Source organism: Engraulis encrasicolus, chromosome 17, assembly GCF_034702125.1.
Source record: "Engraulis encrasicolus isolate BLACKSEA-1 chromosome 17, IST_EnEncr_1.0, whole genome shotgun sequence".
Lineage (NCBI taxonomy): Eukaryota > Metazoa > Chordata > Actinopteri > Clupeiformes > Engraulidae > Engraulis > Engraulis encrasicolus.
In genome coordinates this window covers 48,704,707-48,726,847 of record NC_085873.1, presented here as the reverse complement: position 1 = coordinate 48,726,847, position 22,141 = coordinate 48,704,707, and the positions used below count along the sequence as shown (strand labels likewise).

The window sequence follows — 22,141 nt, the reverse complement described above, 5'->3', positions numbered from 1 at the left end:
TGTGTGTGTGTGTGTGTGTGTGTGTGTGTGTGTGTGTGTGTGTGTGTGTGTGTGTGTGTGTGTGTGTGTGTGTGTGTGTGTGACTGTGTATTCAATACCGGTATTCATGTGTGTTTCATCTAGCCCTCCTACCTCTCTCCTAATGTGGTACGGCCGTCTCCTAGACCAGTGTTTCTCAACCAGGGTGCCGCAGGCCCCCCTCAGGGGTGCCACAGAAATGTGGCTGATAAATAAATTGTGTAATATAATACATATTCGTCTAAATTAATGAATTAATGCTTCGTCAGTGGAGTCTTTCATCTACCATTGTCTGTTTGTAATCGAACCTCTTTTCCTCCCTTTGCACCATGGAACCACGGTGCTTCACCTGTGTGTAACTGTGTGCATGATGAGTGTGTGTGTGTGTATTACCTTCATTTGTTTATGCGTGCATTGTATAGTATGTGACCCTACCCCGACTGTCTTCCCCTACAGCGTGGAACTGTGGTTCTCCTAGTGCAGGGTTTCCCAAACTGGGGTGCGTGCACCCCTGGGGGTGCGCGACCTGGCACAAGGGGGTGCGTGAGCTGAATAGAGCAATGATGGATTTGTGAGTTTTTATCCAGCATTGATGAACATTAAGACATTTTTCATTGGAAGGTTCAATCTGAAGTGCAGTTTAACTCCTAGACTATTGGAAAAGAGGATTCCCCAAAATGAATATGCTTAATGTGCAGTGAATGCACAGTGAATCCATGCTTGCATGGCCAGCACACCATATTTACTCAGGGGGTGTGCCAATCTCATTGAAATGTAAAAGGGGGTGCACAGGGGGAAAAGTTCGTCCTAGTGCACCTTGCCAGTTCGCTGGCAGGCACCATCACGGTCAGCACCTAGCTGAACATCACTCAGTAGCACCACCTGTTCATGATAGGCACTGTGTATCAAGCCTTCTTTTTTCTTCTCTTCTCTTTTCTTTTTTTTCTTCCTACCCTTTTTGTCATCTCTTCTTCCTTTCTCCTAGAGAACCCCTAGTCGATTCCCTGGTGAGCACCATCATGTTCAGCACCCAGCTGGATATTGCTCCCCGGCACCACCTGTTCATGATGCGCAGTGTGTATCTAACAAACCAGTGGCTCGTGGCTCAGTGGTTAGAGCACTGGGCTGGCAACCCAAGGGTCCCTGGTTCAATGCCCGACCGGACCACGGCTGAAGTGCCCTTGAGCAAGGCACCTAGCCCCCACACTGCTCCCCGGGTGCCGCTCAGCAGGCAGCCCACTGCTACGGACTACTTCAATATGATTCACTAGTCCAAATGGGATAAAGTGCAGAGAAAGAATTTCCCCTAGGGGACCAAAAATCGGCCCCAATTGGCTTCGTTAAACCCTTCTCTCCCTCCTTCATGATGCGCAGTGTGTATCTAACAAACCCTTCTCTTCTTCCTTTCCAGTGTGGAACTGCGGTTCTTCTAGAACACCTTGCCGGTTCCCTGGCCGGCGCCATCGCGGTCAGCACCCAGCTGGACACCTCTTCATGATGGCTACTGTTTGTATCTAACCTTCCCTTCTCCTCTCCCTTTCTCTCCATTTTTCTCTTCCTTTCCTCCCCTTTCCTCTGCTCTCTTCCCCCTACAGCGTGGAACCGCGGTTCTCCTCGAGCACCTGGCCGGGTCGCTAGCCGGCGCCATCACGGTCAGCACGCAGCTGGACATTGCGCCTCAGCATCAACTCTTCATGATGGACACTGTGTATCTTATCTAACAAACCCTCGTCTTCTCTTCTTCCCCTACAGCGTGGAACTGCGGTTCTCCTCGAGCACCTGGCCGGGTCGCTAGCCGGCGCCATCACGGTCAGCACGCAGCTGGACATCGCGCCTCAGCACCACCTCTTCATGATGGACACTGTGTATCTAACCTCCTGTTTTCTTCTCTTCCCTTTCTCTCCCTTTTCCTCTTCCTTTCCTCCCCTTTCCTCTCCTCTCTTCCCCTACAGCGCGGAACTGCGGTTCTCCTCGAGCACCTGGCCGGGTCGCTAGCCGGCGCCATCACGGTCAGCACGCAGCTGGACATCGCGCCTCAGCATCACCTCTTCATGATGGGTCGCAACGGCAGCAACCTGAAGCACGTGATGCAGCGCAGTGGCGCCCAGGTGCACTTCCCCGACCCCGCCAGCCTGCAGAAGAAGTCCACCGTCTACGTGCAGGGCAGCATCGACGCCGTCTGCCTCGCCAGACAGTACCTCATGGTGGGTGTGAGCTGCAGAAAGTGAGTGTAGATTTATTACGCATAGGAAGTAGTGCAGGTGTCACCAACGTTGTGCCCGTGGGCGCCAGGTAGCCCTCCAGGAGCTTCTGAGGTGCCCACCAAGGATGTTAATAAACAGTGACGACTATCAGATTTTAGTCACAGTTAATGCTTTTCTTGATTTAAATATGAGATTATTTATTCTTTATAACCTATAAGTAAATTATCATTCTTCAATAGTAGTGTGATTTGAGAATGATGCCGACATCAGTAGAGGATTTTGAACAAAAGTAGCCCTCGGATAGCCCTCAGAAGCCCTCGGGTAGCCCTCGGTAGCCCTTGGGTAGCCCTTGGTAGCCCTCAGACCCAGAAAGGTTGGGGACCTCTGAAATAGTGGAATGACTATAGTGTGTATAGGTGTATAATACGACTGTAACAATATTGTATCGAACAGAGAAATCACGATACGCAGATACGCAGATACGCAGTCGCGATACTGTATCGGGATGCAAGACTGCCTGGCCAGACAGTACTTCATGGTGAGTAGGAGCTGCATAACGTGAAAATAGATGTATTAAGTATAGGAACTAGTGGAATAACGATATTTTGTATACAGTAGGTGTATAATAGGGTGTATAAGGCCGGGATCGAACCCGGGTCCCCGGCATAACACTAAAGTGCCTTAGCCTGTTGAGGCATGGCAGAGGCCTTGTGGGGTTTATGGACCATATGTGCCTCTGGGAAAGCACTGAACCCCCAAAAAAGTTATCTTCTCGGGAACTGCCAAGTCATGGGTAGTGTGGGTGTGAGCAATACAACTGCATGTTAATATAGCCTGTATATAGCCTGTATAGCGTTCATTATGTCTAAGTGTTTAAATGACACGGCCTGACTCTCTGATGAAGACAGAAGTTATACCGTTAAAACATGTCAGGTAAAAGGTAGAAACTTTTACATGTCTGAAGAACTCAAATGTGAACTGCATGTTAAAAATACCTGGAATTCCCCTTTAAAGTGGATGGGGGGGGGGTGCCTGACTCGGCATCAGGCTTGTACGAAATTCCGAATGGAAAGAATTTCAATTCAAAATAATGCCATAATACGAACACTAGGTGGTGACATTACCTTGAATTTCTTTGAATTTAATCTACACCACCCAATGAAAGTACATAGAACACCACCACCTAGTGTTCGTATTATGGCATTGTTTTGAATTGAAATTCTTTCCATTCGGAATTTCGTACAAGCCTGCTCGGCATAAGGCCTCTGTCTTTTCTGGCCACTTTTAATTGCATTATCCTCTTTTTACTATTACTCCATGTACTTTCGACTGCCTTATAATTACCCTCTGCAGAACTATTTTTGGAGTCCTGTGTCAGATAGTTTTCATTAGCTTTGCTCGTTGTGGTCTTATTTACTTTGCACATAGCTGTCGCCCGCCCCTGTGTTCCAAAAATACCCTGCCTTGCCTTTCATCTTTTTCTTTTTTCTTTTCTTTTCTTTCTGGTCTCTTGACTCCTTCATTCCCTCTCTCCCTCCCTCCCACTCTCCTTCCCTCCTTTCTTCCTTTTTCTGTCCCTTGTTTTCAACACCCACGCCTCCTCTAACCATTCATCCCCTCCTCTGTATCTTTCCTTGACCTTGTGTCTTCTGTTCCCTTCCTCCTCTCCTCTATCTTTCCATTAGGGCTGGGCGATACAGAAAAAAACCTCAATATCACGATATGGATTACTTTATGTCACGATAACGATATATATCACGACATAGCACAATTACATACGTTTTCAGTTATTCTCTTTATTTGCTCTTTATTATTCTTATTTTTTTACAGTGACATTTACTTATAGTGTGTATTGTGGCAACATGAAATGTAATTAATTGATACTCAATTGTATAAGATTGATAAAAAATTACTATCATGATATAAACGATATAGGAAAAAGGTCACGATATACACTTTTATATCACGATAACGATATATATGGTCATATTGCCCTGCTATAGTTCAATGGTTCCCAAACTTTGGGTCAGGACCCCCAGGCAGGTCATGGAGGCACTGCAGGGTGTGTGTGTAGCTGAGCGTGTAGGAGGGGGTTACAGAGAGAACATGGGAAAAACACATAGCCTGATAAACCAGCCTAAATGTGAGACCGGAGTAATTTAGTCTGGCACTGTCATATTGCCCTGCCCTACTATCCATCATCTCTCCATTCATCCACTCCTCTATCCAGGGCTGGGCTGGGATCAAAAACCAGTAGCGTTTTGGAGAGCCCACACATCCAGATTAAACAGGTGCCGGACTTAAATTCGATTAAACATGAAAAGAAGGAAGGTCCGCACACTGTTGTTGCTCCAGGTTTATTAACACAACGTTTCGACAATGCAGTCTGGTCTTCGTCAGGTGCGTGTATGTGAGTTTGAACCAGCCTAGGTTTTTTGTCATAGTCCTGTCCAGGGCTCTTAATTAACTTTCTTTCATCACCAGCCAAAATGGCTAGTTGACGTTAATGTTACTAATATTCTCTCTCATGGGTCAAAGTGAAAGCGAAGTGAAAAGTGAAAGTGAAAGCCCATTGGGAAACTCCAACTCCCATTGTCATTGTGACACAGCACTCCACAGCACACAAGTGAACACTGCACACAACAAAATTGCATTTATGCCTCACCCGTGCAAGGGGGCAGCCCTCAGTGGCGCCCCATGGGGAGCAGTGCGGTGGGACGGTACCATGCTCAGGGTACCTCAGTCATGGAGGAGGATGGGGGAGAGCACTGGTTGATTACTCCCCCCACCAACCTGGCAGGTCGGGAGTCGAACCGGCAACCTCTGGGATGCAAGTCTGACGCCCTAACCGCCCTAACCGCTCACCCATGACTGCCCTTTTATGACATTAATGTCACTAGCAAAACACACTCTCTCTCATGGGTCCAAGAGGCTGAGTGGGTCAATTTTACTAGCCTGGTGACGCCATCCATGTACTCCACCCAAAGATTTTGGCTCCGCACATCGTCTGGCAAAAGCCTTGAGCTCGGTTCTCTCAGTGTTAAGCCAATCATCAAACAGTTGAGAGTGGTGACGTAGAACTCACCCGCGAGCTCCGTTACTGATTGGTTAAGGTAACTATATTCACACTTTCGTTTTGTTATATGTATGCTTTTGCGACACTATAATGTAACAGGCATGCTAATAAAGCACAATATGGGTTTTAATTTGAGTTTGAAACTCCAATGAATTTAAATGATAGAGTATGATCAGACCATCTCCCACCGTCCACGGAGACAGATTCTTCATGGCTTTTACCAGACTGATTGACGGAGTCAACAGTCGGCTTTTCGCCCAGGCTACCATTTTCCTACCAGCCAAGCTGGATTTTCACCAGCATTTTGGCCGGTTGGCTGGTGTTACTTTGGAGCCCTGGACCCATCCCTCACACAGCCCCCTGCTGTTCTGCAATAGTATTACATAGTTGAGCAGACCACTCTCTCTCTGTTAAAGATCGACTAATAAGATGCCCCTTCTAAATGGAGGACTGTTCGCTAAGTTTAAAAAACAGAAAACAAAACAGCAGCATCGGCCTCTGAGGACTGGCGGCCCACCGGGAAAATGCCCTGTATGCCAGATGACCAGTCCAGCCCACCGGGTAAACGCCCTTTATGCCAGATGACCAGTCCAGCCCACCAGGGAAAATGCCCTTTATGCCAGATGACCAGTCCAGCCCACCAGGGAAAATGCCCTTTATGCCAGATTAGCAGTCCAGCCCACCAGGGAAAATGCCCTTTATGCCAGATTAGCAGTCCAGCCTACCAGGGAAAATGCCCTGTATGCCAGATTAGCAGTCCAGCCTACCAGGGAAAATGCCCTGTATGTCAGATGACCAGTCCAGCCCACCGGGGTAAATGCCCTGTATGCCAGATTACCAGTCCAGCCCACCAGGGAAAATGCCCTGTATGCCAGATTACCAGTCCAGCCCACCAGGGAAAACGCCCTGTATGCCAGATTACCAGTCCAGCCCACCAGGGAAAATGCCCTGTATGTCAGATGACCAGTCCAGCCCACCGGGGTAAATGCCCTGTATGTCAGATGACCAGTCCAGCCCACCGGGGTAAATGCCCTGTATGTCAGATGACCAGTTCAGCCCTGCCTCTATCTTTCCTTGACCTTGTGTCTTCTCTTCCCTTCCCTATCATCTATCTACTCCTCGTCTCTTTCTCTTTCTCTCCTCTCTTCTCCTCTTTTTCTCCTCTGTCTTTTCCTTTTTACATCTCCTCCTTTCTCTCCTCGCTTCCTTTTTTCCCACCATGTCCTCTCTTTTCTCCTCCTCCCTGTTTCTGTCCATTGTCCTCTCAGGAGCTTATGTCATTGGGGGAAAGCGTGGAGGGACAATACCACAGATTGTATCTAGTAGTCTCATATGATGTCTGCTTTCATCCTCTCTCTCTTCCTCTCCTCCACCCACTCCACTCCACCCATCTGTTTTCATTCTCTCTATTCTCCTCTCCTCCACCCACTCCACCCATTCATTTGTTCGGCCTGCTGTGACCTTCCTTGATGTCTCTCCACTCCATCTCATGTCTTTGTGATGCTCCCCGAAGGCCCTCTCATCTTCTCTTCTCTTCTCTCTCCTTCTCTTCTTCACTTTCTGTTCTGTTCTGTACTGTTCTGTTCTGTTCTGTTCTCTTATGTTCTCTTCTCTTCTCTTCTCTCCTCCTCTTCTCTTCTCTTCACCTTCTGTTCTGTTCTCTTCTCTCTCCTTCTATTTTCCTCTCTTCTTCACCTTCTGTTCTGTACTCTTCTTTTCTATTCTCTTCTCTTTTTCTCTTCTCTTCTCTTCTCTTCTCTTCTCTTCTCTTCTCTTCTCTTCTCTTCTCTTCTCTTCTCTTCTCTTCTCTTCACCTTCTGTTCTGTTCTGTTCTTCTCTTCTCTTCTCTTCTGTTCTGTTCTCTTCTCTTCTCTTCTCTTCTCCTCCATCCTCTTCCATCCTCAGTGCTCTCTTCTGCATTCTGACCTTAGGCCATAAGAAAAGCTTGCAAGCTCCCTACAAACTATGTCCGCTGTCCCCTCTCTCACCTCCTTTCTCCTCTTCACCCCACCTCTTTTTCTTCTTTTTCTCCTGTATTTGTTCCTCCTCGCGTCTCCTCTTCTCTCCTCCTGACATATCCATCTCCTCCTACTGCAATGCTGGCTCAGGCCCTTAGCTGGATGGTTTTTTTTTTACCCTGTCCACCGTCACCTCCATAAAGATGCTGAAGAAGACTTACGGTAGGGACACATACACGCGAATTTGCGAACTTTGCCATTCATTCCTATGAGAGAGGCGAAGGCAAGCGATGGCAAGCGAAAGCAAGCGAACAGGGGCGAAGCGAAGCAAAATTATTAAAGAAAGTTTAATGTTATGCAAATGAGGAGCGAATTCGCCTGCCGCGGCCCAATCAAATCAACAACATAACTGTTCCATTCCATTTGATTCGCCGCGACGACCTGATGACGCTTGGATTTTGCCTCTCTTCGCTTCGCTTGCTTCGCATCCTATGTGTCCCTTCCGTTAGGCCGAAACGTCTGTCTGTCATGCTAACCCAGTAGATTAAACCTGCAAGAATTACACCCGAGAGTGCGTCATTTTTACCACGTAAACAGCGTTACCGCATCTTTTTTTCATTCTCCTTTCCTCTTTCGCTTCACATCCTCTCTCCTCTCCTCACCTTGTTTCCTCTCCTCACCTCCTCTCTGTTCTCTCCCCTCTCTGTTCTCTCTCCTCATCCTCCAATCTGCATTGTGGCCAGGGGCCATAACAAAGCTGGGATGTGTTTCTCAAAACGATAGTTGCTAACATCGCTAGCTACTTTGTTGTTTCCAATGCAATTTTCCATTGACAACTACCCAAGTTGCTAGCTGGCTAACAACTACGCTTTCGAGAAATCCACCCCTGGCTAGTTTTGGCGGCCCTGTCCATCTCCTCTCTCCTTCTCCTTCTCCCTCTCCGTCCTCTTCTTTCTCTCTTCTCATCCTCCTTTCTACATTCCAGCCTTAGGCCATTATAAAAGCGAGCTACTTCTGGTGGTCTCCTCCCCTCAGCCCCCCTGGTCTTGAGCCAGCAGGAGCAGCCAGTGGGGTTATGGGAGAGAGGGAGAGAGAGAGAGAGAGAGAGAGAGAGAGAGAGAGAGAGAGGGAGAGATGTGATGAAGCTATTGCCTAGACATGGGAGACGCAGAGACTGGGATGAGTGGATAGAGAAAGAGAGGAGACAGAGCGGGCACCATGGGCAGAGAGAGAGAGAGAGAGAGAGAGAGAGAGAGAGAGAGAGAGAGAGAGAGAGAGAGAGAGAGAGAGAGAGAGAGAGAGGAGAGTTCAGTAGTGGGGAGAGAAAGGAAAGAGATAAATAGAATAAACACTGACCATCGTCGGGAACACACAAGTGGAGCACATTCCCCGCTCGCTGCTGGAAAACAAAGTAATTACGATGTGCAGATCGCTATCCTCCCCACAGCTATGTTGAACCTCAATAGGAGAGAGAGAGAGATAGATAGAGAGAGAGAGAGAGAGAGAGAGAGAGAGAGAGAGCGAGGGAGAGAGAGAGAGAGAGAGAGAGAGAGAGAGAGAGAGAGAGAGAGAGAGAGAGAGAGAGAGAGAGAGAGAGAGAGAGGAGCGCACAAAGACCGAGCAGAGAAGGAAGCAGGAGCTAGAGACCATTGAGTTGGAAGTGTTGAATGCTCAAACATGATCGAAGGTCATGTGTGTGTGTGTGTGTGTGTGTGTGTGTGTGTGTGTGTGTGTGTGTGTGTGTGTGTGTGTGTGTGTGTGTGTGTGTGTGTGTGTGTGTGTGTGTGTGTGTGTGTGTGTGTGTGTGTGTGCGTTAGTGTGCATGTGTGTGTGTGTGTGTGTGTGTGTGTGTGTGTGTGTGTGTGTGTATGTACGTGCGTGCGTGCATGTCTGCGTGCATGTGTGTGTGACATTCAAAGAGGGGAAGCAAGAGACCAAGAAAGTTCATGTAAATGTATGTGTTAGAGAAAAACAGACAGATGGATGAAGTGACAGTTCATGTAAATGTATGTGTTAGAGAAAAACAGACAGATGGATGAAGTGATGGAGAGCCAAGCAGCGGAATGAAAACGTGATAGATGAAGGAAGAAAAGAAAGAGGCGTCTGCACTCCACCAACACACGGTTGCCATTGTGAGGGCCATCGTACCCACCGCACTCTCACCACGGGAATAATCTGAAGGCAAATGGATTGAGAGGCGGACTGAACATTAGGCAAACCTAGGCAATAGCCTTGGGCCCCCCGAACAAATCTGCCTTCCATTGGGGCCCCAACTGTCGCACCAGTCGTGATATACACACACACAAAAAAGTAGGCTTAATCTTAATTTGTCACTTATGTATATTAGATGAAGAGATATGAGACGAGATATGAGACGAAACACTAAAATAGCACTCTCCCTCTCCTTCCATTCCAATTGGTGATGTCTTTAAAGAATGGCTTTTGAGGGCCCCATGTTTATATTTCGCCTAGGGCCCCAAAATGGCTAGACCTGCCCCTGAATGTATTCATAATGAAATGCAGGCTGGACACTCTCATCTCTCTTCTCTTTTCCTCTCCAAAAGGCTGTCAGTTAGCCGTGCAGCTGCCATGTAAGTTTGGCTTGCTGTACCATTCTGTCACCACCTTCCAGGCTTTTGGCGACTGTATACACGCAAGGAAGTTATATATATATATATATGACACTAATTTGTAAACCGTATCACTCATATTTCAGAACTAGCGTACCAAGTTAATGAAATCTTTTTTTTTTTTTTAAGATTTTTTTTGGGGTCTTCTCACTTTATTGATGACAGGACAGAGTGAGAGGTGGACAGGAAGCAAATGGGGAGAGAGATGGGGAGGGGTCGGCAAATGACCCGGGCCAGGAATCGAACCGGGGTCAGCCGCATGGCAGATGAGTGCCCTACCGGTTGGCCACGGCAGGGCCTAAGTTAATGAATTCTAAATAAATTCGCAGCCTTGAGAAAGTTCTCAGCCTTGACTTTTGTGAATCAGTACTGTGTACACAATTCTCTACCCAACCCAAATACAATTTGTTTGATGTTTTTATGTGCTTCAGAGGCTGAGATATTTAGGTTATTATAGGCTGACAGTGTCTTTCCAAAAAATGGCTCAAGCAATTAGCAGGCTTTTTTTCAGGTGTTTTATGCATCAATGGGTTAAACATTATTATTATATGATGTTGAGTACATTGTGTCAAAAAATCTTTCAAAAGAGCAATTATTGACCATTAAAGTAAAGAGGCAGGTACCTTAGCATTAACTCATTCCTACCTATGCACGCCTGTGGTTTCTTGCGATTTACTATAAACCGTAAATGGGTTTTTTACCCCTGCCAAGGAGGTAATGTTTTTGGTCGCGTTGGTTTGTCTGTCCGTCTGTCTGTCTGTCTGTTTGTTTGTTTGTCTGTCTGTCTCTCAGGAGCATAACTCAAAAACTAATCAACGGAATTCAACGAAACTTTGTGGGTTAGTTCAGTGTTTCTCAACCTTTTTTAAGGCAAGGCACCCTTTCAATTCATGAAAAATTTCAAGGCACCCCAAACCAACAAGCCGGTACATGGCATCGCATCCGATACCACACAAGCTTAGAAAAGTAAAACATTTGGAAACGTCACACGACCTACGTTCGAAGTTGCAGCTGACAGGGGCGACCTATACTTTATTGTGCGTAAATGGCAGATGAAAGATTCCACTGACTAGCATTAACTTATCAATTTAGACAAATATGTATTATGTTACATAATTTTATTTATCAGCCACGTTTCCGCGGCACCCCTGTTGAGAAACACTGGGTTAGTTAATAATGACCCAAGGAACAAGTGATTAAATGCTGTTGGTGATCCGGATCACGAACCGGAACCAGGACTTTTTAAAAGACTCTTCACCATCTAGACGCCTCCTAGTGACCAGAAATTGAATTGCGGGAACACCACAACAACAAGGCAGAAAGACTTAGGGTGTAACATAGTCAAATGTATCAAGCAGCTTCCTTGGCGGAGGTCTGCGCTCTCTGAGTGCTTTTGGTTTTAAATGGTGTAACTTAATTGTGCAACCATCAATAATAACAGATTGAATCATTCATAAACTGCTTAGTCTTTCCATCAACTAACCCCAACCCCCTAGCTAACAGTATTTTTCACATAGGCTACCTAGACACATGTATGCAATACACAGCGTGCAATATTTGACCTCGGTATTTGAAAATGTTGTGCAGGGTTGTCTACCGCTGGTGCTGATGTGTGTGTGTGTGTCTGTGTCTGTGTCTGTGTGTGTGTGTGTGTGTGTGTGTGTGTGCGTGCGTGCGTGCGTGCGTGCGTGCGTGCGTGCGTGCGTGCGTGCGTGCGTGCGTGCGTGCGTGCGTGTGTGTGTGTGTCCTGCAGGGTTGTCTACCGCTGGTGCTGATGTTTGACATCAAGGAGGACATCGAGGTGGACCCCCAGTTCATAACCACTCTCATGGAGCAGCTGGACGTCTTCATCAGCGTCAAGCCCAAACCCAAACAGCCCAGCAAGGTAAAGACTACTACTATTACTATTACTACTATTACTATTACTATTACTATTACTATTACTATTATTACTATTACTATTACTATTACTATTACAAACCCAAACAGCCCAGCAAGGTAACAACTATTACTATTACTATTACTATTACTATTACTATTACAAACCCAAACAGCCCAGCAAGGTAATAACTACTACTATTACTACTATTACTATTACTATTACTATTACTATTACTACTATTACTATTACAAACCCAAACAGCCCAGCAAGGTAATGACTGCTACTACTACTACTATTACTACTATTACTATTACTATTACGATTACGATTACTGTTACTATTACAAACCCAAACAGCCCAGCAAGGTAATAACTACTACTATTACTATTACAAACCCAAACAGCCCAGCAAGGTAATAACTACTACTATTACTATTACTATTACAAACCCAAACAGCCCAGCAAGGTAACTACTATACTACGCATACACACACACACACACATCCTCACCTTAACACACACACAAACACACGCACGCACACACGCACACAAACACACACATACACACACACACAGTGTTCATCACCCAAACCCAAGAAATCCATCATATATGTCTGTGTGTATAACACTACATATACACACATAAAGAGACTCAAACTGTATAAACCCATGCATATAAACCCTTGTACACACACACAGAACATACAGTGTGCTTATATAGCATACACGCATATAGGTAGAAAAAACACGTGCACACAATGGTGTACACACACATTCACACACACACGCACGCAGGCACGCACACACACAGACACACACAGACACGCAGACACACACAGACACACACACACACACACACACACACACACACACACACACACACACACACACACACACACACACACACACACACACACACACACACACACACACACACACACAAACACACACACCCCGAAACCATACCAACATTCATTATTCACTCAGCAGCTTAGCTGGAAAACACATCAGTGTAGAATGAGCCATCTAGCCACACTCACATGATTGGTCCGTTTGGGCGCTGAGTCTGTCCAAATGTTTTGCTACATTTATAACATTCAAACATTCAAACATTAACATTTTACCCACTCTCAAACACGCTACACATGCATACATACAGTATACTGTGTGTGGACACCAGGCTTGTACGAAATTCAGAATTGAAAGATTTTCAGTTCAAAACAATGCCATAATACGAACACTAGGTGGTGGTGTTCTATGTACTTTCAGTGGGTGGTGTAGATTAAACTCAAAGAAATTCAAGGTAATGACACCACCTAGTGTTCGTATTATGGCATTACTGTGAATTCAAATTCTTTCCATTCGGAATTTCGTACAAACCTGGTGGACTCACACTAGGGCTGCTCGATTATGAGAAAAATCAATATCACGATTATTTCAGTCAATATTGACATCACAATATTTTTAGACGATATTCCTTTTAAAGACAAATTAATTGTGCTAAACAATTCACAATCTTCCCTCCCTTCAGCAGTGTGAGTGGAGGGCCATAGAGAAACACACATTGGCGTTCTGCATGAGTGTTGGGTAGCAAGTCTGCTTTGTGCTCGCAATGGCTCAAGTGGAGGGGAATGCATTGCGCTTAGCGTAACCTACCTTTTGGCAGTATAGACAAATGACAAAAATATTGTTGCAAATCGATATTGTGAAATTTGATATTGTTTTATAGCAATATTGACATCACAATATGAATATGATATATTGCACAGCCCTAACACACACACACTTAAACAATACACATGCCTTCACCCTAGTCTTCCAGTCTACCGAGTCCACCACATGAAAACACGATAGTACATACAGTCGAGCTGTATACGCGCACACACACATGCACGCATGCATGCACACACACACACATACACACACATAGGCACACAAAGCCACAGACCTCTTATATGTCTCATACCACATGGCAGAGCTGGATTGCGTGTAGTTCCCTCTGTGGTTTTCAAACCTCATTCTGAAACACACACGCACACACGCACACACACACACACACACACACACACACACACACACACACACACACACACACACACACACACACACACACACACACACACACACACACACACACACACACACACACACACACACACACACACAAATTGTGTCTGTGGTCTCTTAAGCCCCGCTTCGAAGCACAGGACGGACACCACACAATAGCCCAAAGGCATCTTGGGAAAGCTTAAAGAGAGAGAGACGAGAGATGACCATTTTGTAAAACAACAGGCCTGTAATCAAACGGGCGCTGACATAAATCCACGTCGGCCCGGTCCGGTAATCGATCTATGCTGTGGGTTGCCCACACACAGGGTCTGGGTCTGAGAAAAAGGTTTGGGCATGTCTGCCGTGGCCGAGGCCCCCTCAAAATCGTGTGGAACAGTGTGTAAGAAAATGCAAAATAACCAACTAGTAGTAACACTAGTATTTTTACTGTGTACATACTGTAGATGTATTAGCTCAGGGGTGGGTTACCTATGTCTCGAGGGCCGTTTGTGGCCCTAGAGGCGGTTTTATTCGGCTCCCGATATAATTTTAATGTTACGCTGCTTCACATGAAATATGACATATTTTGTAAAGGAATCTTAGAAAATACATTTGCAATACAATTAAGTTATATTCAGTGGACCTAGAGAAAGTGGGGTCTGTTATAAAGGTGGCTGCCTTCAATATAGTCCTAAAGTGCAGGGGGAAATCCTGGTTTGTATTCATATTACGGCCCTCAGATGAATTTGAAGTGGCCCCTCGAATGAAAAAGGCTCCCCACCCCTGATAAGCTGAACAGGTTCAAAACTAAAAAAATCAAAGTCTTGCCCCCTCTAGTGGCTAAGGAGTTAAACACTGTAGCTTACAGAGCAGGGGTGAGCAATTATTTGAACCCGAGGGCCTCATTGGTGTAGAACAGGGGTCCCCAAACTAAGGCCCGGGGGCCGGATGCGGCCCGCCACGCCCCTTTGACCGGCCCTCCACCTCTCTGCACCTCACCATTTGAACTGGCCCAAAGAATCAATCCTCTCAGAAAAGAAATAATGATAAAATACATTTTTTAAATATTTTATATTCTTTATCAACAGGCCTCCCTACAGTTTAATTTTCACTAACCTACTGTGAATCACCAGAAGTTTCTTGTCTTGATATTTGTACCCCCGGGGACCCTGGTTTTGAGTCCAGTCGGGGTCGTGTCCCGACCCTACCCCGTCTCTCTCTCCCAGTTATTTCCTGTCTACTCTCACACTGTCCTATAATAATAAAGGCCAAAAAGACCCCCAAAAAATACTTCATTTAGAAATACTGCAATGTGCACGGGCAATGTGTTGGTGATTTCACTTCTGCACAATAATGTTTAAATGTGACCTTGATTAATCTCACACTTGCAAGACCCTTAGCTGTGTTAGATGTGAGTATGGTACTTTGGATTTAAAAGTCGCTTTGTGAAGGCTCTGCGGTCCAGATGAAATGGCTCAGCGGGCCACATGTGGCCCCCGGGTCTGAGTTTTCCCACCTCTGTTACAAGGTTATGTTTATATCAAACTATTAGAATTACTGTAGTATGTAATGTGNTATTATAACTATGTAAGGAGCTATATTGTATAAACTATATTGTATTTTGTGTGTGTGTGTGTGTGTGTGTGTGTGTATGTGTGTGTGTGTGTGTGTGTGTGTGTGTGTGTGTGTGTGTTGTTTGTGTGTGTGTGTGTGTGCGTGTGCATGTGTATGTGTGTGTGTGTGTGTGTGTGTATGCATGCATGTGGGCGTGTGCATGCGTACCTGCATGTGTGTGTGTGTGTGTGTGTGCGCATGCGCATGGGTGCATGTGTGTGTCCATGCACATGTGTGCATGCATGTGTGTGTGTTTGTGTTCATGCATGCATGCATGCATGCATGTGTGTGTGTGTCTGTGCATGTGTGTGCCTCCTCCTATCAGTCGGTGATTGTGAAGAGCGTGGAGCGCAACGCCCTCAACATGTACGAGGCGCGTCGCTTCCTGCTGGGCCTGGAGAACAGCGGCGTGGTCATCTCCTCCTCCTCCATCACCTCCTCCTCCATCACCTCCTCCTCCTCCTCCAACGCCTCCTCCAACGCCTCCCTCTCCTCCTGCTCCTCGCCCCCCTCCTCGTCCTGCGTGAACACCACCCCCACCCCCACCACCAGCCCCTCTGGTCCTCCTCCTCCTCCTCCTCCTCCTCCTCCGTCTCTCAGCTGCCCTCCTCCTCCTGTGGGGCTGGATATCCTCGCCTCCGCCGGCCTGGGACTCACCAGCCTAGGTAAGACCACACACACACACACACACACACACACACACACACACACACACACACACACACACACACACACAGCACACAGCACACAGCACACGGCCTGGGACTCACCAGCCTGGGTAAGACAACACACACACACACACACACACACACACACACACACACACACACACACACACACACACACACACACACACACACACACACACACACACACACACACACACACACACACACACAGCACACGGCCTGGGACTCACCAGCCTGGGTAAGACAACACACACACAGCACACTGTAAAACATTGCAAGCCAGTTAAACGTAAAAAGGTAAGTTGCCCTGCTGCCTTAAGTTTGTAAGTTAACTCAACTCAAGGCTTAACTCAACTCGAGGCTTTCTCAAGTTGAGTTAACTTACAAACTTACAAAAAAGAAAAGGCCCTTTGGAGAGACCAGCATCCTGTCCTCCTATCCCGTACTCTGTATATCTTCATAGAGTACTTTCTTTTTAGATATATTTTCAATGTTCTCTTTTAATTGTTGTTGCAGATATATTCCTGGCAAGAGATGTTTAGTCTTCTTAAAAGATGTCCATTATTTTGAGTCATTCCGTTCCTCGACCTCCACCCTTTCCTGTCCTTCTTAATGCCGGCATGAGTCAGGATTTGTCGTCTTATTAAACTGTGTGCTCTTCGATACATAAGGGGCTTGCTGCTGTGAGCAGGGCTGGATTAATACACAGGCTAGATATGGCTGCTGCCTAGAGGGCCCCCACCTGCCAGGAGGCCCCCATAGGCTAGATATGGCTGCTGCCTAGAGGGCCCCCACCTGCCAGGGGGGCCCCACAGGCTAGATATGGCTGCTGCCTAGAGGGCCCCCACCTGCCAGGGGGGCCCCACAGGCTAGATATGGCTGCAGCCTAGGGCCCCTCACCTGCCAAAAAAAACTAAATGCAGAATTGTGTCGATATGCAATTTTGAAAAAATCATCTGTCATGTTGAGTGCAGTTGATAGACATGTTGTCCTTAACTCCTGGCATGTAATTATGACACTTTCTATGTGAATATGTCTCGAAATCTGCTCTCTGGGGGGGGGCCCACAGCAACCTGTAACCTAGGGGCCCCAAGCCATCTTAACCCGGCCCTGGCTGTGAGGTATCCCATCATCCTCTAGTGGAGAGAAGGCATGCATCCCAATATGTGACCTTGCCTCCTCCACTTGTGTTTGTCTCCTCGTCCCGCCTCCTGGCCCCTCCTCCGTGGAGAAAACGATAAAGTTTCCCAGCTGTCAGCCTGGCCACAACAACTTTTGAGGGACTGTTTTTCATTCACCATCCCAATTGCAAATGAGAAAAAGACTTTACAATAGAGCTTTTGCAAGATATTGAAATATAATGCTGTTGTCAGTGATGTCATCATGACGAGAAGCAAATGGAGGAGGCAAGTGGAGGAGGCAAAGTCCCATAGTAAGATGCACTCAAGATATCCTGTATCCCTGTGGTTTTGAAGCACCCCCTAACCTGTGCTCAAGACAAGCTGCGCACCCCCAACACAAACCTCTACACGTGTATACGCACTAAAAAAGGATTGAAGTGATTCATTACAATGATTCTTGGTTTAGACATTAATCTAACCTTCAATGACTTTACATAGGAATCAAAACATGTTATAGTTTGGTCTTAATTTGGCTTAATTATAATGTTTGGAAGCAGAATTTTGGTCACAACCTCAACACAAACAAAATTCTGTGCACCCCCTGAAATCTCTGGCGCACCCCCAGGGGGTGCCCACACCCCAGGTTAAGAACCACTGCTGTATCCCATGCATGTGTCCTGTATGCTTTGCCCTCCCTCAGATCACTGTTGGAGAGATCCTTATGTCTGTTTCTAGATGGCATATCACGTAATGCCTCATAGGTGTTTTTTTAACTCTTATTATTTTAAAATATTCTTCAAAAGAAGAAATGTGACAAAATTCCTGTTTACCATGCTCCTCAGGACAAAGATATAGCGTCTTCTTCTATACAGCATATCACATAATGCCATGTGTTTTTTTCTTTCCTTTACTCATCTGGGATTTTTCATTCTTCAAAAGCCTATATAAACATGTAAACATTTGACAAATGTTCTATTTCCCATGCTCATTTGCACTTTTTGAGAACACTTTTGAAGATTCGTATCACGTCTGTTTTTATATGGATGTCATGTAATGCCTTGTGGGTGTTTTTGTTTTAACTCATCCGGGATTTTTTTTTAAACTCTTCAAACGCCAAAGTAAACATGTAACAAATGTCCAAGTATATCCCATTGTCCTTTTGCACTTTTTGGTGTCACTGTTGGAGATGTTTCTATATGGAATATCACATAATGGCTTGCAGGTCTATTATTAATTAATCTTGGATATTTTATTCTTCAAAAATAAACGTGTGACAAATACCCTACAAATACCCCATGGTCCTTTGCACACACAGGATCACTGTTGGAGTTATTCAAGTATCTAACAATGTGCGATCCGGTTCTCGATTCTGATTGGCTGATAGCTGTAGTCAATCGAGCGTAAACCTACAACTTCAACCTGAAGATTCTATGCGCGTCCAAGTTAGACAAAGCGCAGCTACGTCCAGAATATTTTGCAGTTGGGGTAGGGAGTCTGCAAGAAGAGCACATCTTTGCACCATCTGTGGTTGGGGTATCAGTGTGATTGCCAAGATATTTCATTCCTGCGGTGCTAATCGCCTCCTTGTCGAGTTTTTTGTTGCGAGTGTGTGTCTGGCAGCGCGACGCACGCACGCATGCACGCCAATTAATGTTGCCAGGGTAACCACAATCACTTCCTCAATCGCAACATTAATTGTTATTAAAGCGTTTTTAAAGAAATTTGGTCAGCGTGTAAGTGTAACAGTGTCAGATAAGCAATAAGCCACTTGAGTCAGTGGGTTGTGCTCAATTGATAACGGCCAAGGGGACGTTTACGGCACTCCGCTTCGCGTCGTGCCCCACTCCCCTTGGCCGTTATCAATTGAGCACAACCCACAGCCTCTCGTGGCTTATAGCTTAAATTTCTTCCTATATGGGATATCGCATAACGCCTTTTTTTTACTCATCCCAGAGTTAAAAAAAAATGTCTGGCAGCTATCCTGTTTCTCATGTTCTCTTACACTCTTTAGAATCACTGTTTGAGATACCATGATATCCGTCTCAATATGAGATATCGTACAATGTCTCCTGATTCTCTATTCCTCTCTTTCTTTCTTTCTTTCTTTCTTTCTTTCTTTCTTTCTTTCTTTCTTTCTTTCTTTCTTTCTTTCTTTCTTTCTTTCTTTCTTTCTTTCTTTCTTTCTTTCTTTCTTTCAGTCTTCCTGTCTTTCTTTCTTTCTTTCTCTCTTTTAATCGTCCGGCACATTCATTCCTCAAAAAGAGTTTTTTTTTTAAAATAAAACCTTTGGCCTACTTCTCATGCTACTTTGCACTCTTTAGAATCACTGTTGGAGATATCATAGTATCCGTTTCAATATGGGATAAACCCCTACTGCTTTGAAGTCCTTTAGTGTTCATCTTTGTGTGTTTTTCTTCTTCATCTGGGACAAATCTTGTTGTTTTTTTTCTCATGTACTGTAGTCTCATATACTGTACTGTAGCCATATTCTCTGTAGACCAGTGATTCTCAAAGTGTTGTCCAGGGACCACTAGGGGTCCGCAACAGAGCTCAGGTGGTCCGCAAGGGGATTTCTACTTTTCCAAGAGCAGCTAGCAGTAGACTATATTTGTAATATTATTATAAAACCAAAAATAGCTGAAATCTCATTTTCACCGCAATAAGCCAGGCTTGTGAATGTGAATAAGAAGTAAGTGATCTGCATCAAAATTAGCAACCGTCAACTGTCAATTCAGTAGACAGGTGGTCCGTGAACATTTTTGGGGGGACAAAGTGGTCCTCAATCTGAAAAAGTTTGAGAAACACTGGTGTAGACCCTAGAAATGCCGTTTTACCAGCATTTGACCGGTTGGCAGGTGCCATTGTCAAGCCCTGCTGTAGACCCTAGAAATGCCGTGTGAACGATATCCCTTCACAATGCTAGTAATCCAGCAAAATGGAGCTCACACACCACTGTGGGTAACACTTTACTTGACGCCGGCATCATAAGCATGTCATTACAGTGTCATAATAGTGTCATAGCACAGTTATGCACGTGTCATAAACATTATGTCCATGTCATAAACATTTCATGACTGTTGGCCTTAAGTGACATTCGGTTATGGCATAGACAACCCAAGGCCAACAGTCATGAAATGCTTATGACATGGACATAATGTTTATGACTTATCTATGACATTTTCATGACACTATTATGACACTGTAATGACATGCTTATGACACCGGCGTCAAGTAAAGTGTTACCAAGAATTGCAATGTATTAAGACATTCTATCAGTAGGCTACTTCTCGTAGCTCTTTGAGTGCCATGAACTTGAAAACGAGTCTTTTCAGAATGTGTGGCACAGTGCCAAAGACTTGATATCAAGTCATTTGCGTTTTTTTATGGGGGTGGGGCCTAACACGTTGATCTGGTATGTTTGTTGTTCACATGGACAAAGAACTCAATTTTTATGGCTCTTGAAAAAACACTCAAATGTTGAAAAAAGCCTGGCCACCTCCCCGGTCTGAATTTGAAAATGGCTGGCACTCAATGAGTTGGGCCTATAATTACAAAATGTTATGTCTGCTCCTAGAATATTTTCACAATGTTAAATCCATGAGTCTGTCTTCTCTGAGCAGTTTCATGTCTTTGTCTGTTATTCTTCTAGTCAGCGATATAATTTTTTCCTTCTTATTCTGGGACAAACACAATTTATGTTTTCTGAAAGACGTCCCATTTAAACCATCACATCTGACATGGCCATTTGCAGATCTGAGAATGTTACCCACTGCTTGGTATTTACTCACTCAACATTAAGTGTGTTATTTGAGGAGGAAACATTCTGGTCAGTTTGTCCTCTCTGAGCTCTTCTATGTCCTTTGGGGCATCCCATAGCTCTTGTTTCCCTTTTCATTCAGGTATAGCCCATTGTTTTCCTCTTGACTTGTTTGGTACTTGCCTCGGTTGTCTTACTGTAAGTGAAATGTTGAATGTTTTGTTGTCAACAGCATTTCCCATCATTCCTTGTTTTTGTTCTCCTAGGGCTGTATTCCAATATGCCACCTTGCGTTCTCCACTTGTGCTTGTGGCCTTTTTCTGATACCCTGCCTCTGTGGAGAAAACAATAAAGTTTCCCCACTGTCAGCCTAGCCGCAACAGTTTTTGGGGAACTATTCTTCATTCACCATCCAGTTTGCAAATCAGAAAATGACTTTACAATTGAGCTTTTGTGAGATGTTGAAATATAATGCTGTTGTTGTGATGTCATCATGACGTAATACTTTCTGGTATGAGGCAACAAGCACAAGTGGAGGACGTAAGGTCGCATATTGGAATGCACCCCTGATCTTCTGCCAGCTGTTGTGCTGTCGAGGGCTGTCCCATGAGCCTTTGCAGTGTAGACTCTTCAGACTTGACTCTTGATGTGGCCTCTGCTTTCAGTAAACTACCCCACTAAACCCAAGTCTGAAAGACCTTTGCAATACATAGGTTTAAAGGGACACTGTGCAGGAAATGGTCAAAAAATGTATTGCAACTATGCTGCCCATTGAAACTGGGCTGCCTATTGCCAAATTTGAACTTTTCATGAAAGTTTACTAAGTAATAAACTAATATTTTCTAGTATGGCCCAAGTACAGTCATTTTTTGCAGCTAAAAATGGTTCTTTCTGGAAATTCAAAATGGCGGACCATGGAGAAGATCCCCCTTTTCATGTATGAAAAGTGCCATTTTTCCAGTCATAATGAATACTTACAATTTGATGGTGGTAAGTATTCATGAAAAAGGTAACATTCGTGAATGGGTAGCATGAATTCTGGAATTAAACAACAACAAATCTCACACAATGTCCCTTTAAGAAAAATGGGAGCTCTGCGTTGTGGACTTAATTTTCAGTTTTCAAACTACCCCACATAACCCAA

General features: G+C 45.1%; 1 protein-coding gene across 1 annotated transcript in view; it reads left to right on the top strand.

Annotated features, from left to right (window-relative positions):
* The window catches only part of LOC134466905 (protein bicaudal C homolog 1-like), a 254,885-nt gene that overhangs the window by 181,487 nt on the left and 51,257 nt on the right, over window positions 1-22,141 (top strand). Inside the window, exons 8-10 of the mRNA XM_063220805.1 lie at window positions 1,971-2,222; window positions 11,640-11,771; window positions 15,756-16,095. Of these exons, the coding sequence (XP_063076875.1) occupies window positions 1,971-2,222; window positions 11,640-11,771; window positions 15,756-16,095 (724 nt within the window). The remainder of the gene's footprint in view (window positions 1-1,970; window positions 2,223-11,639; window positions 11,772-15,755; window positions 16,096-22,141) is intronic.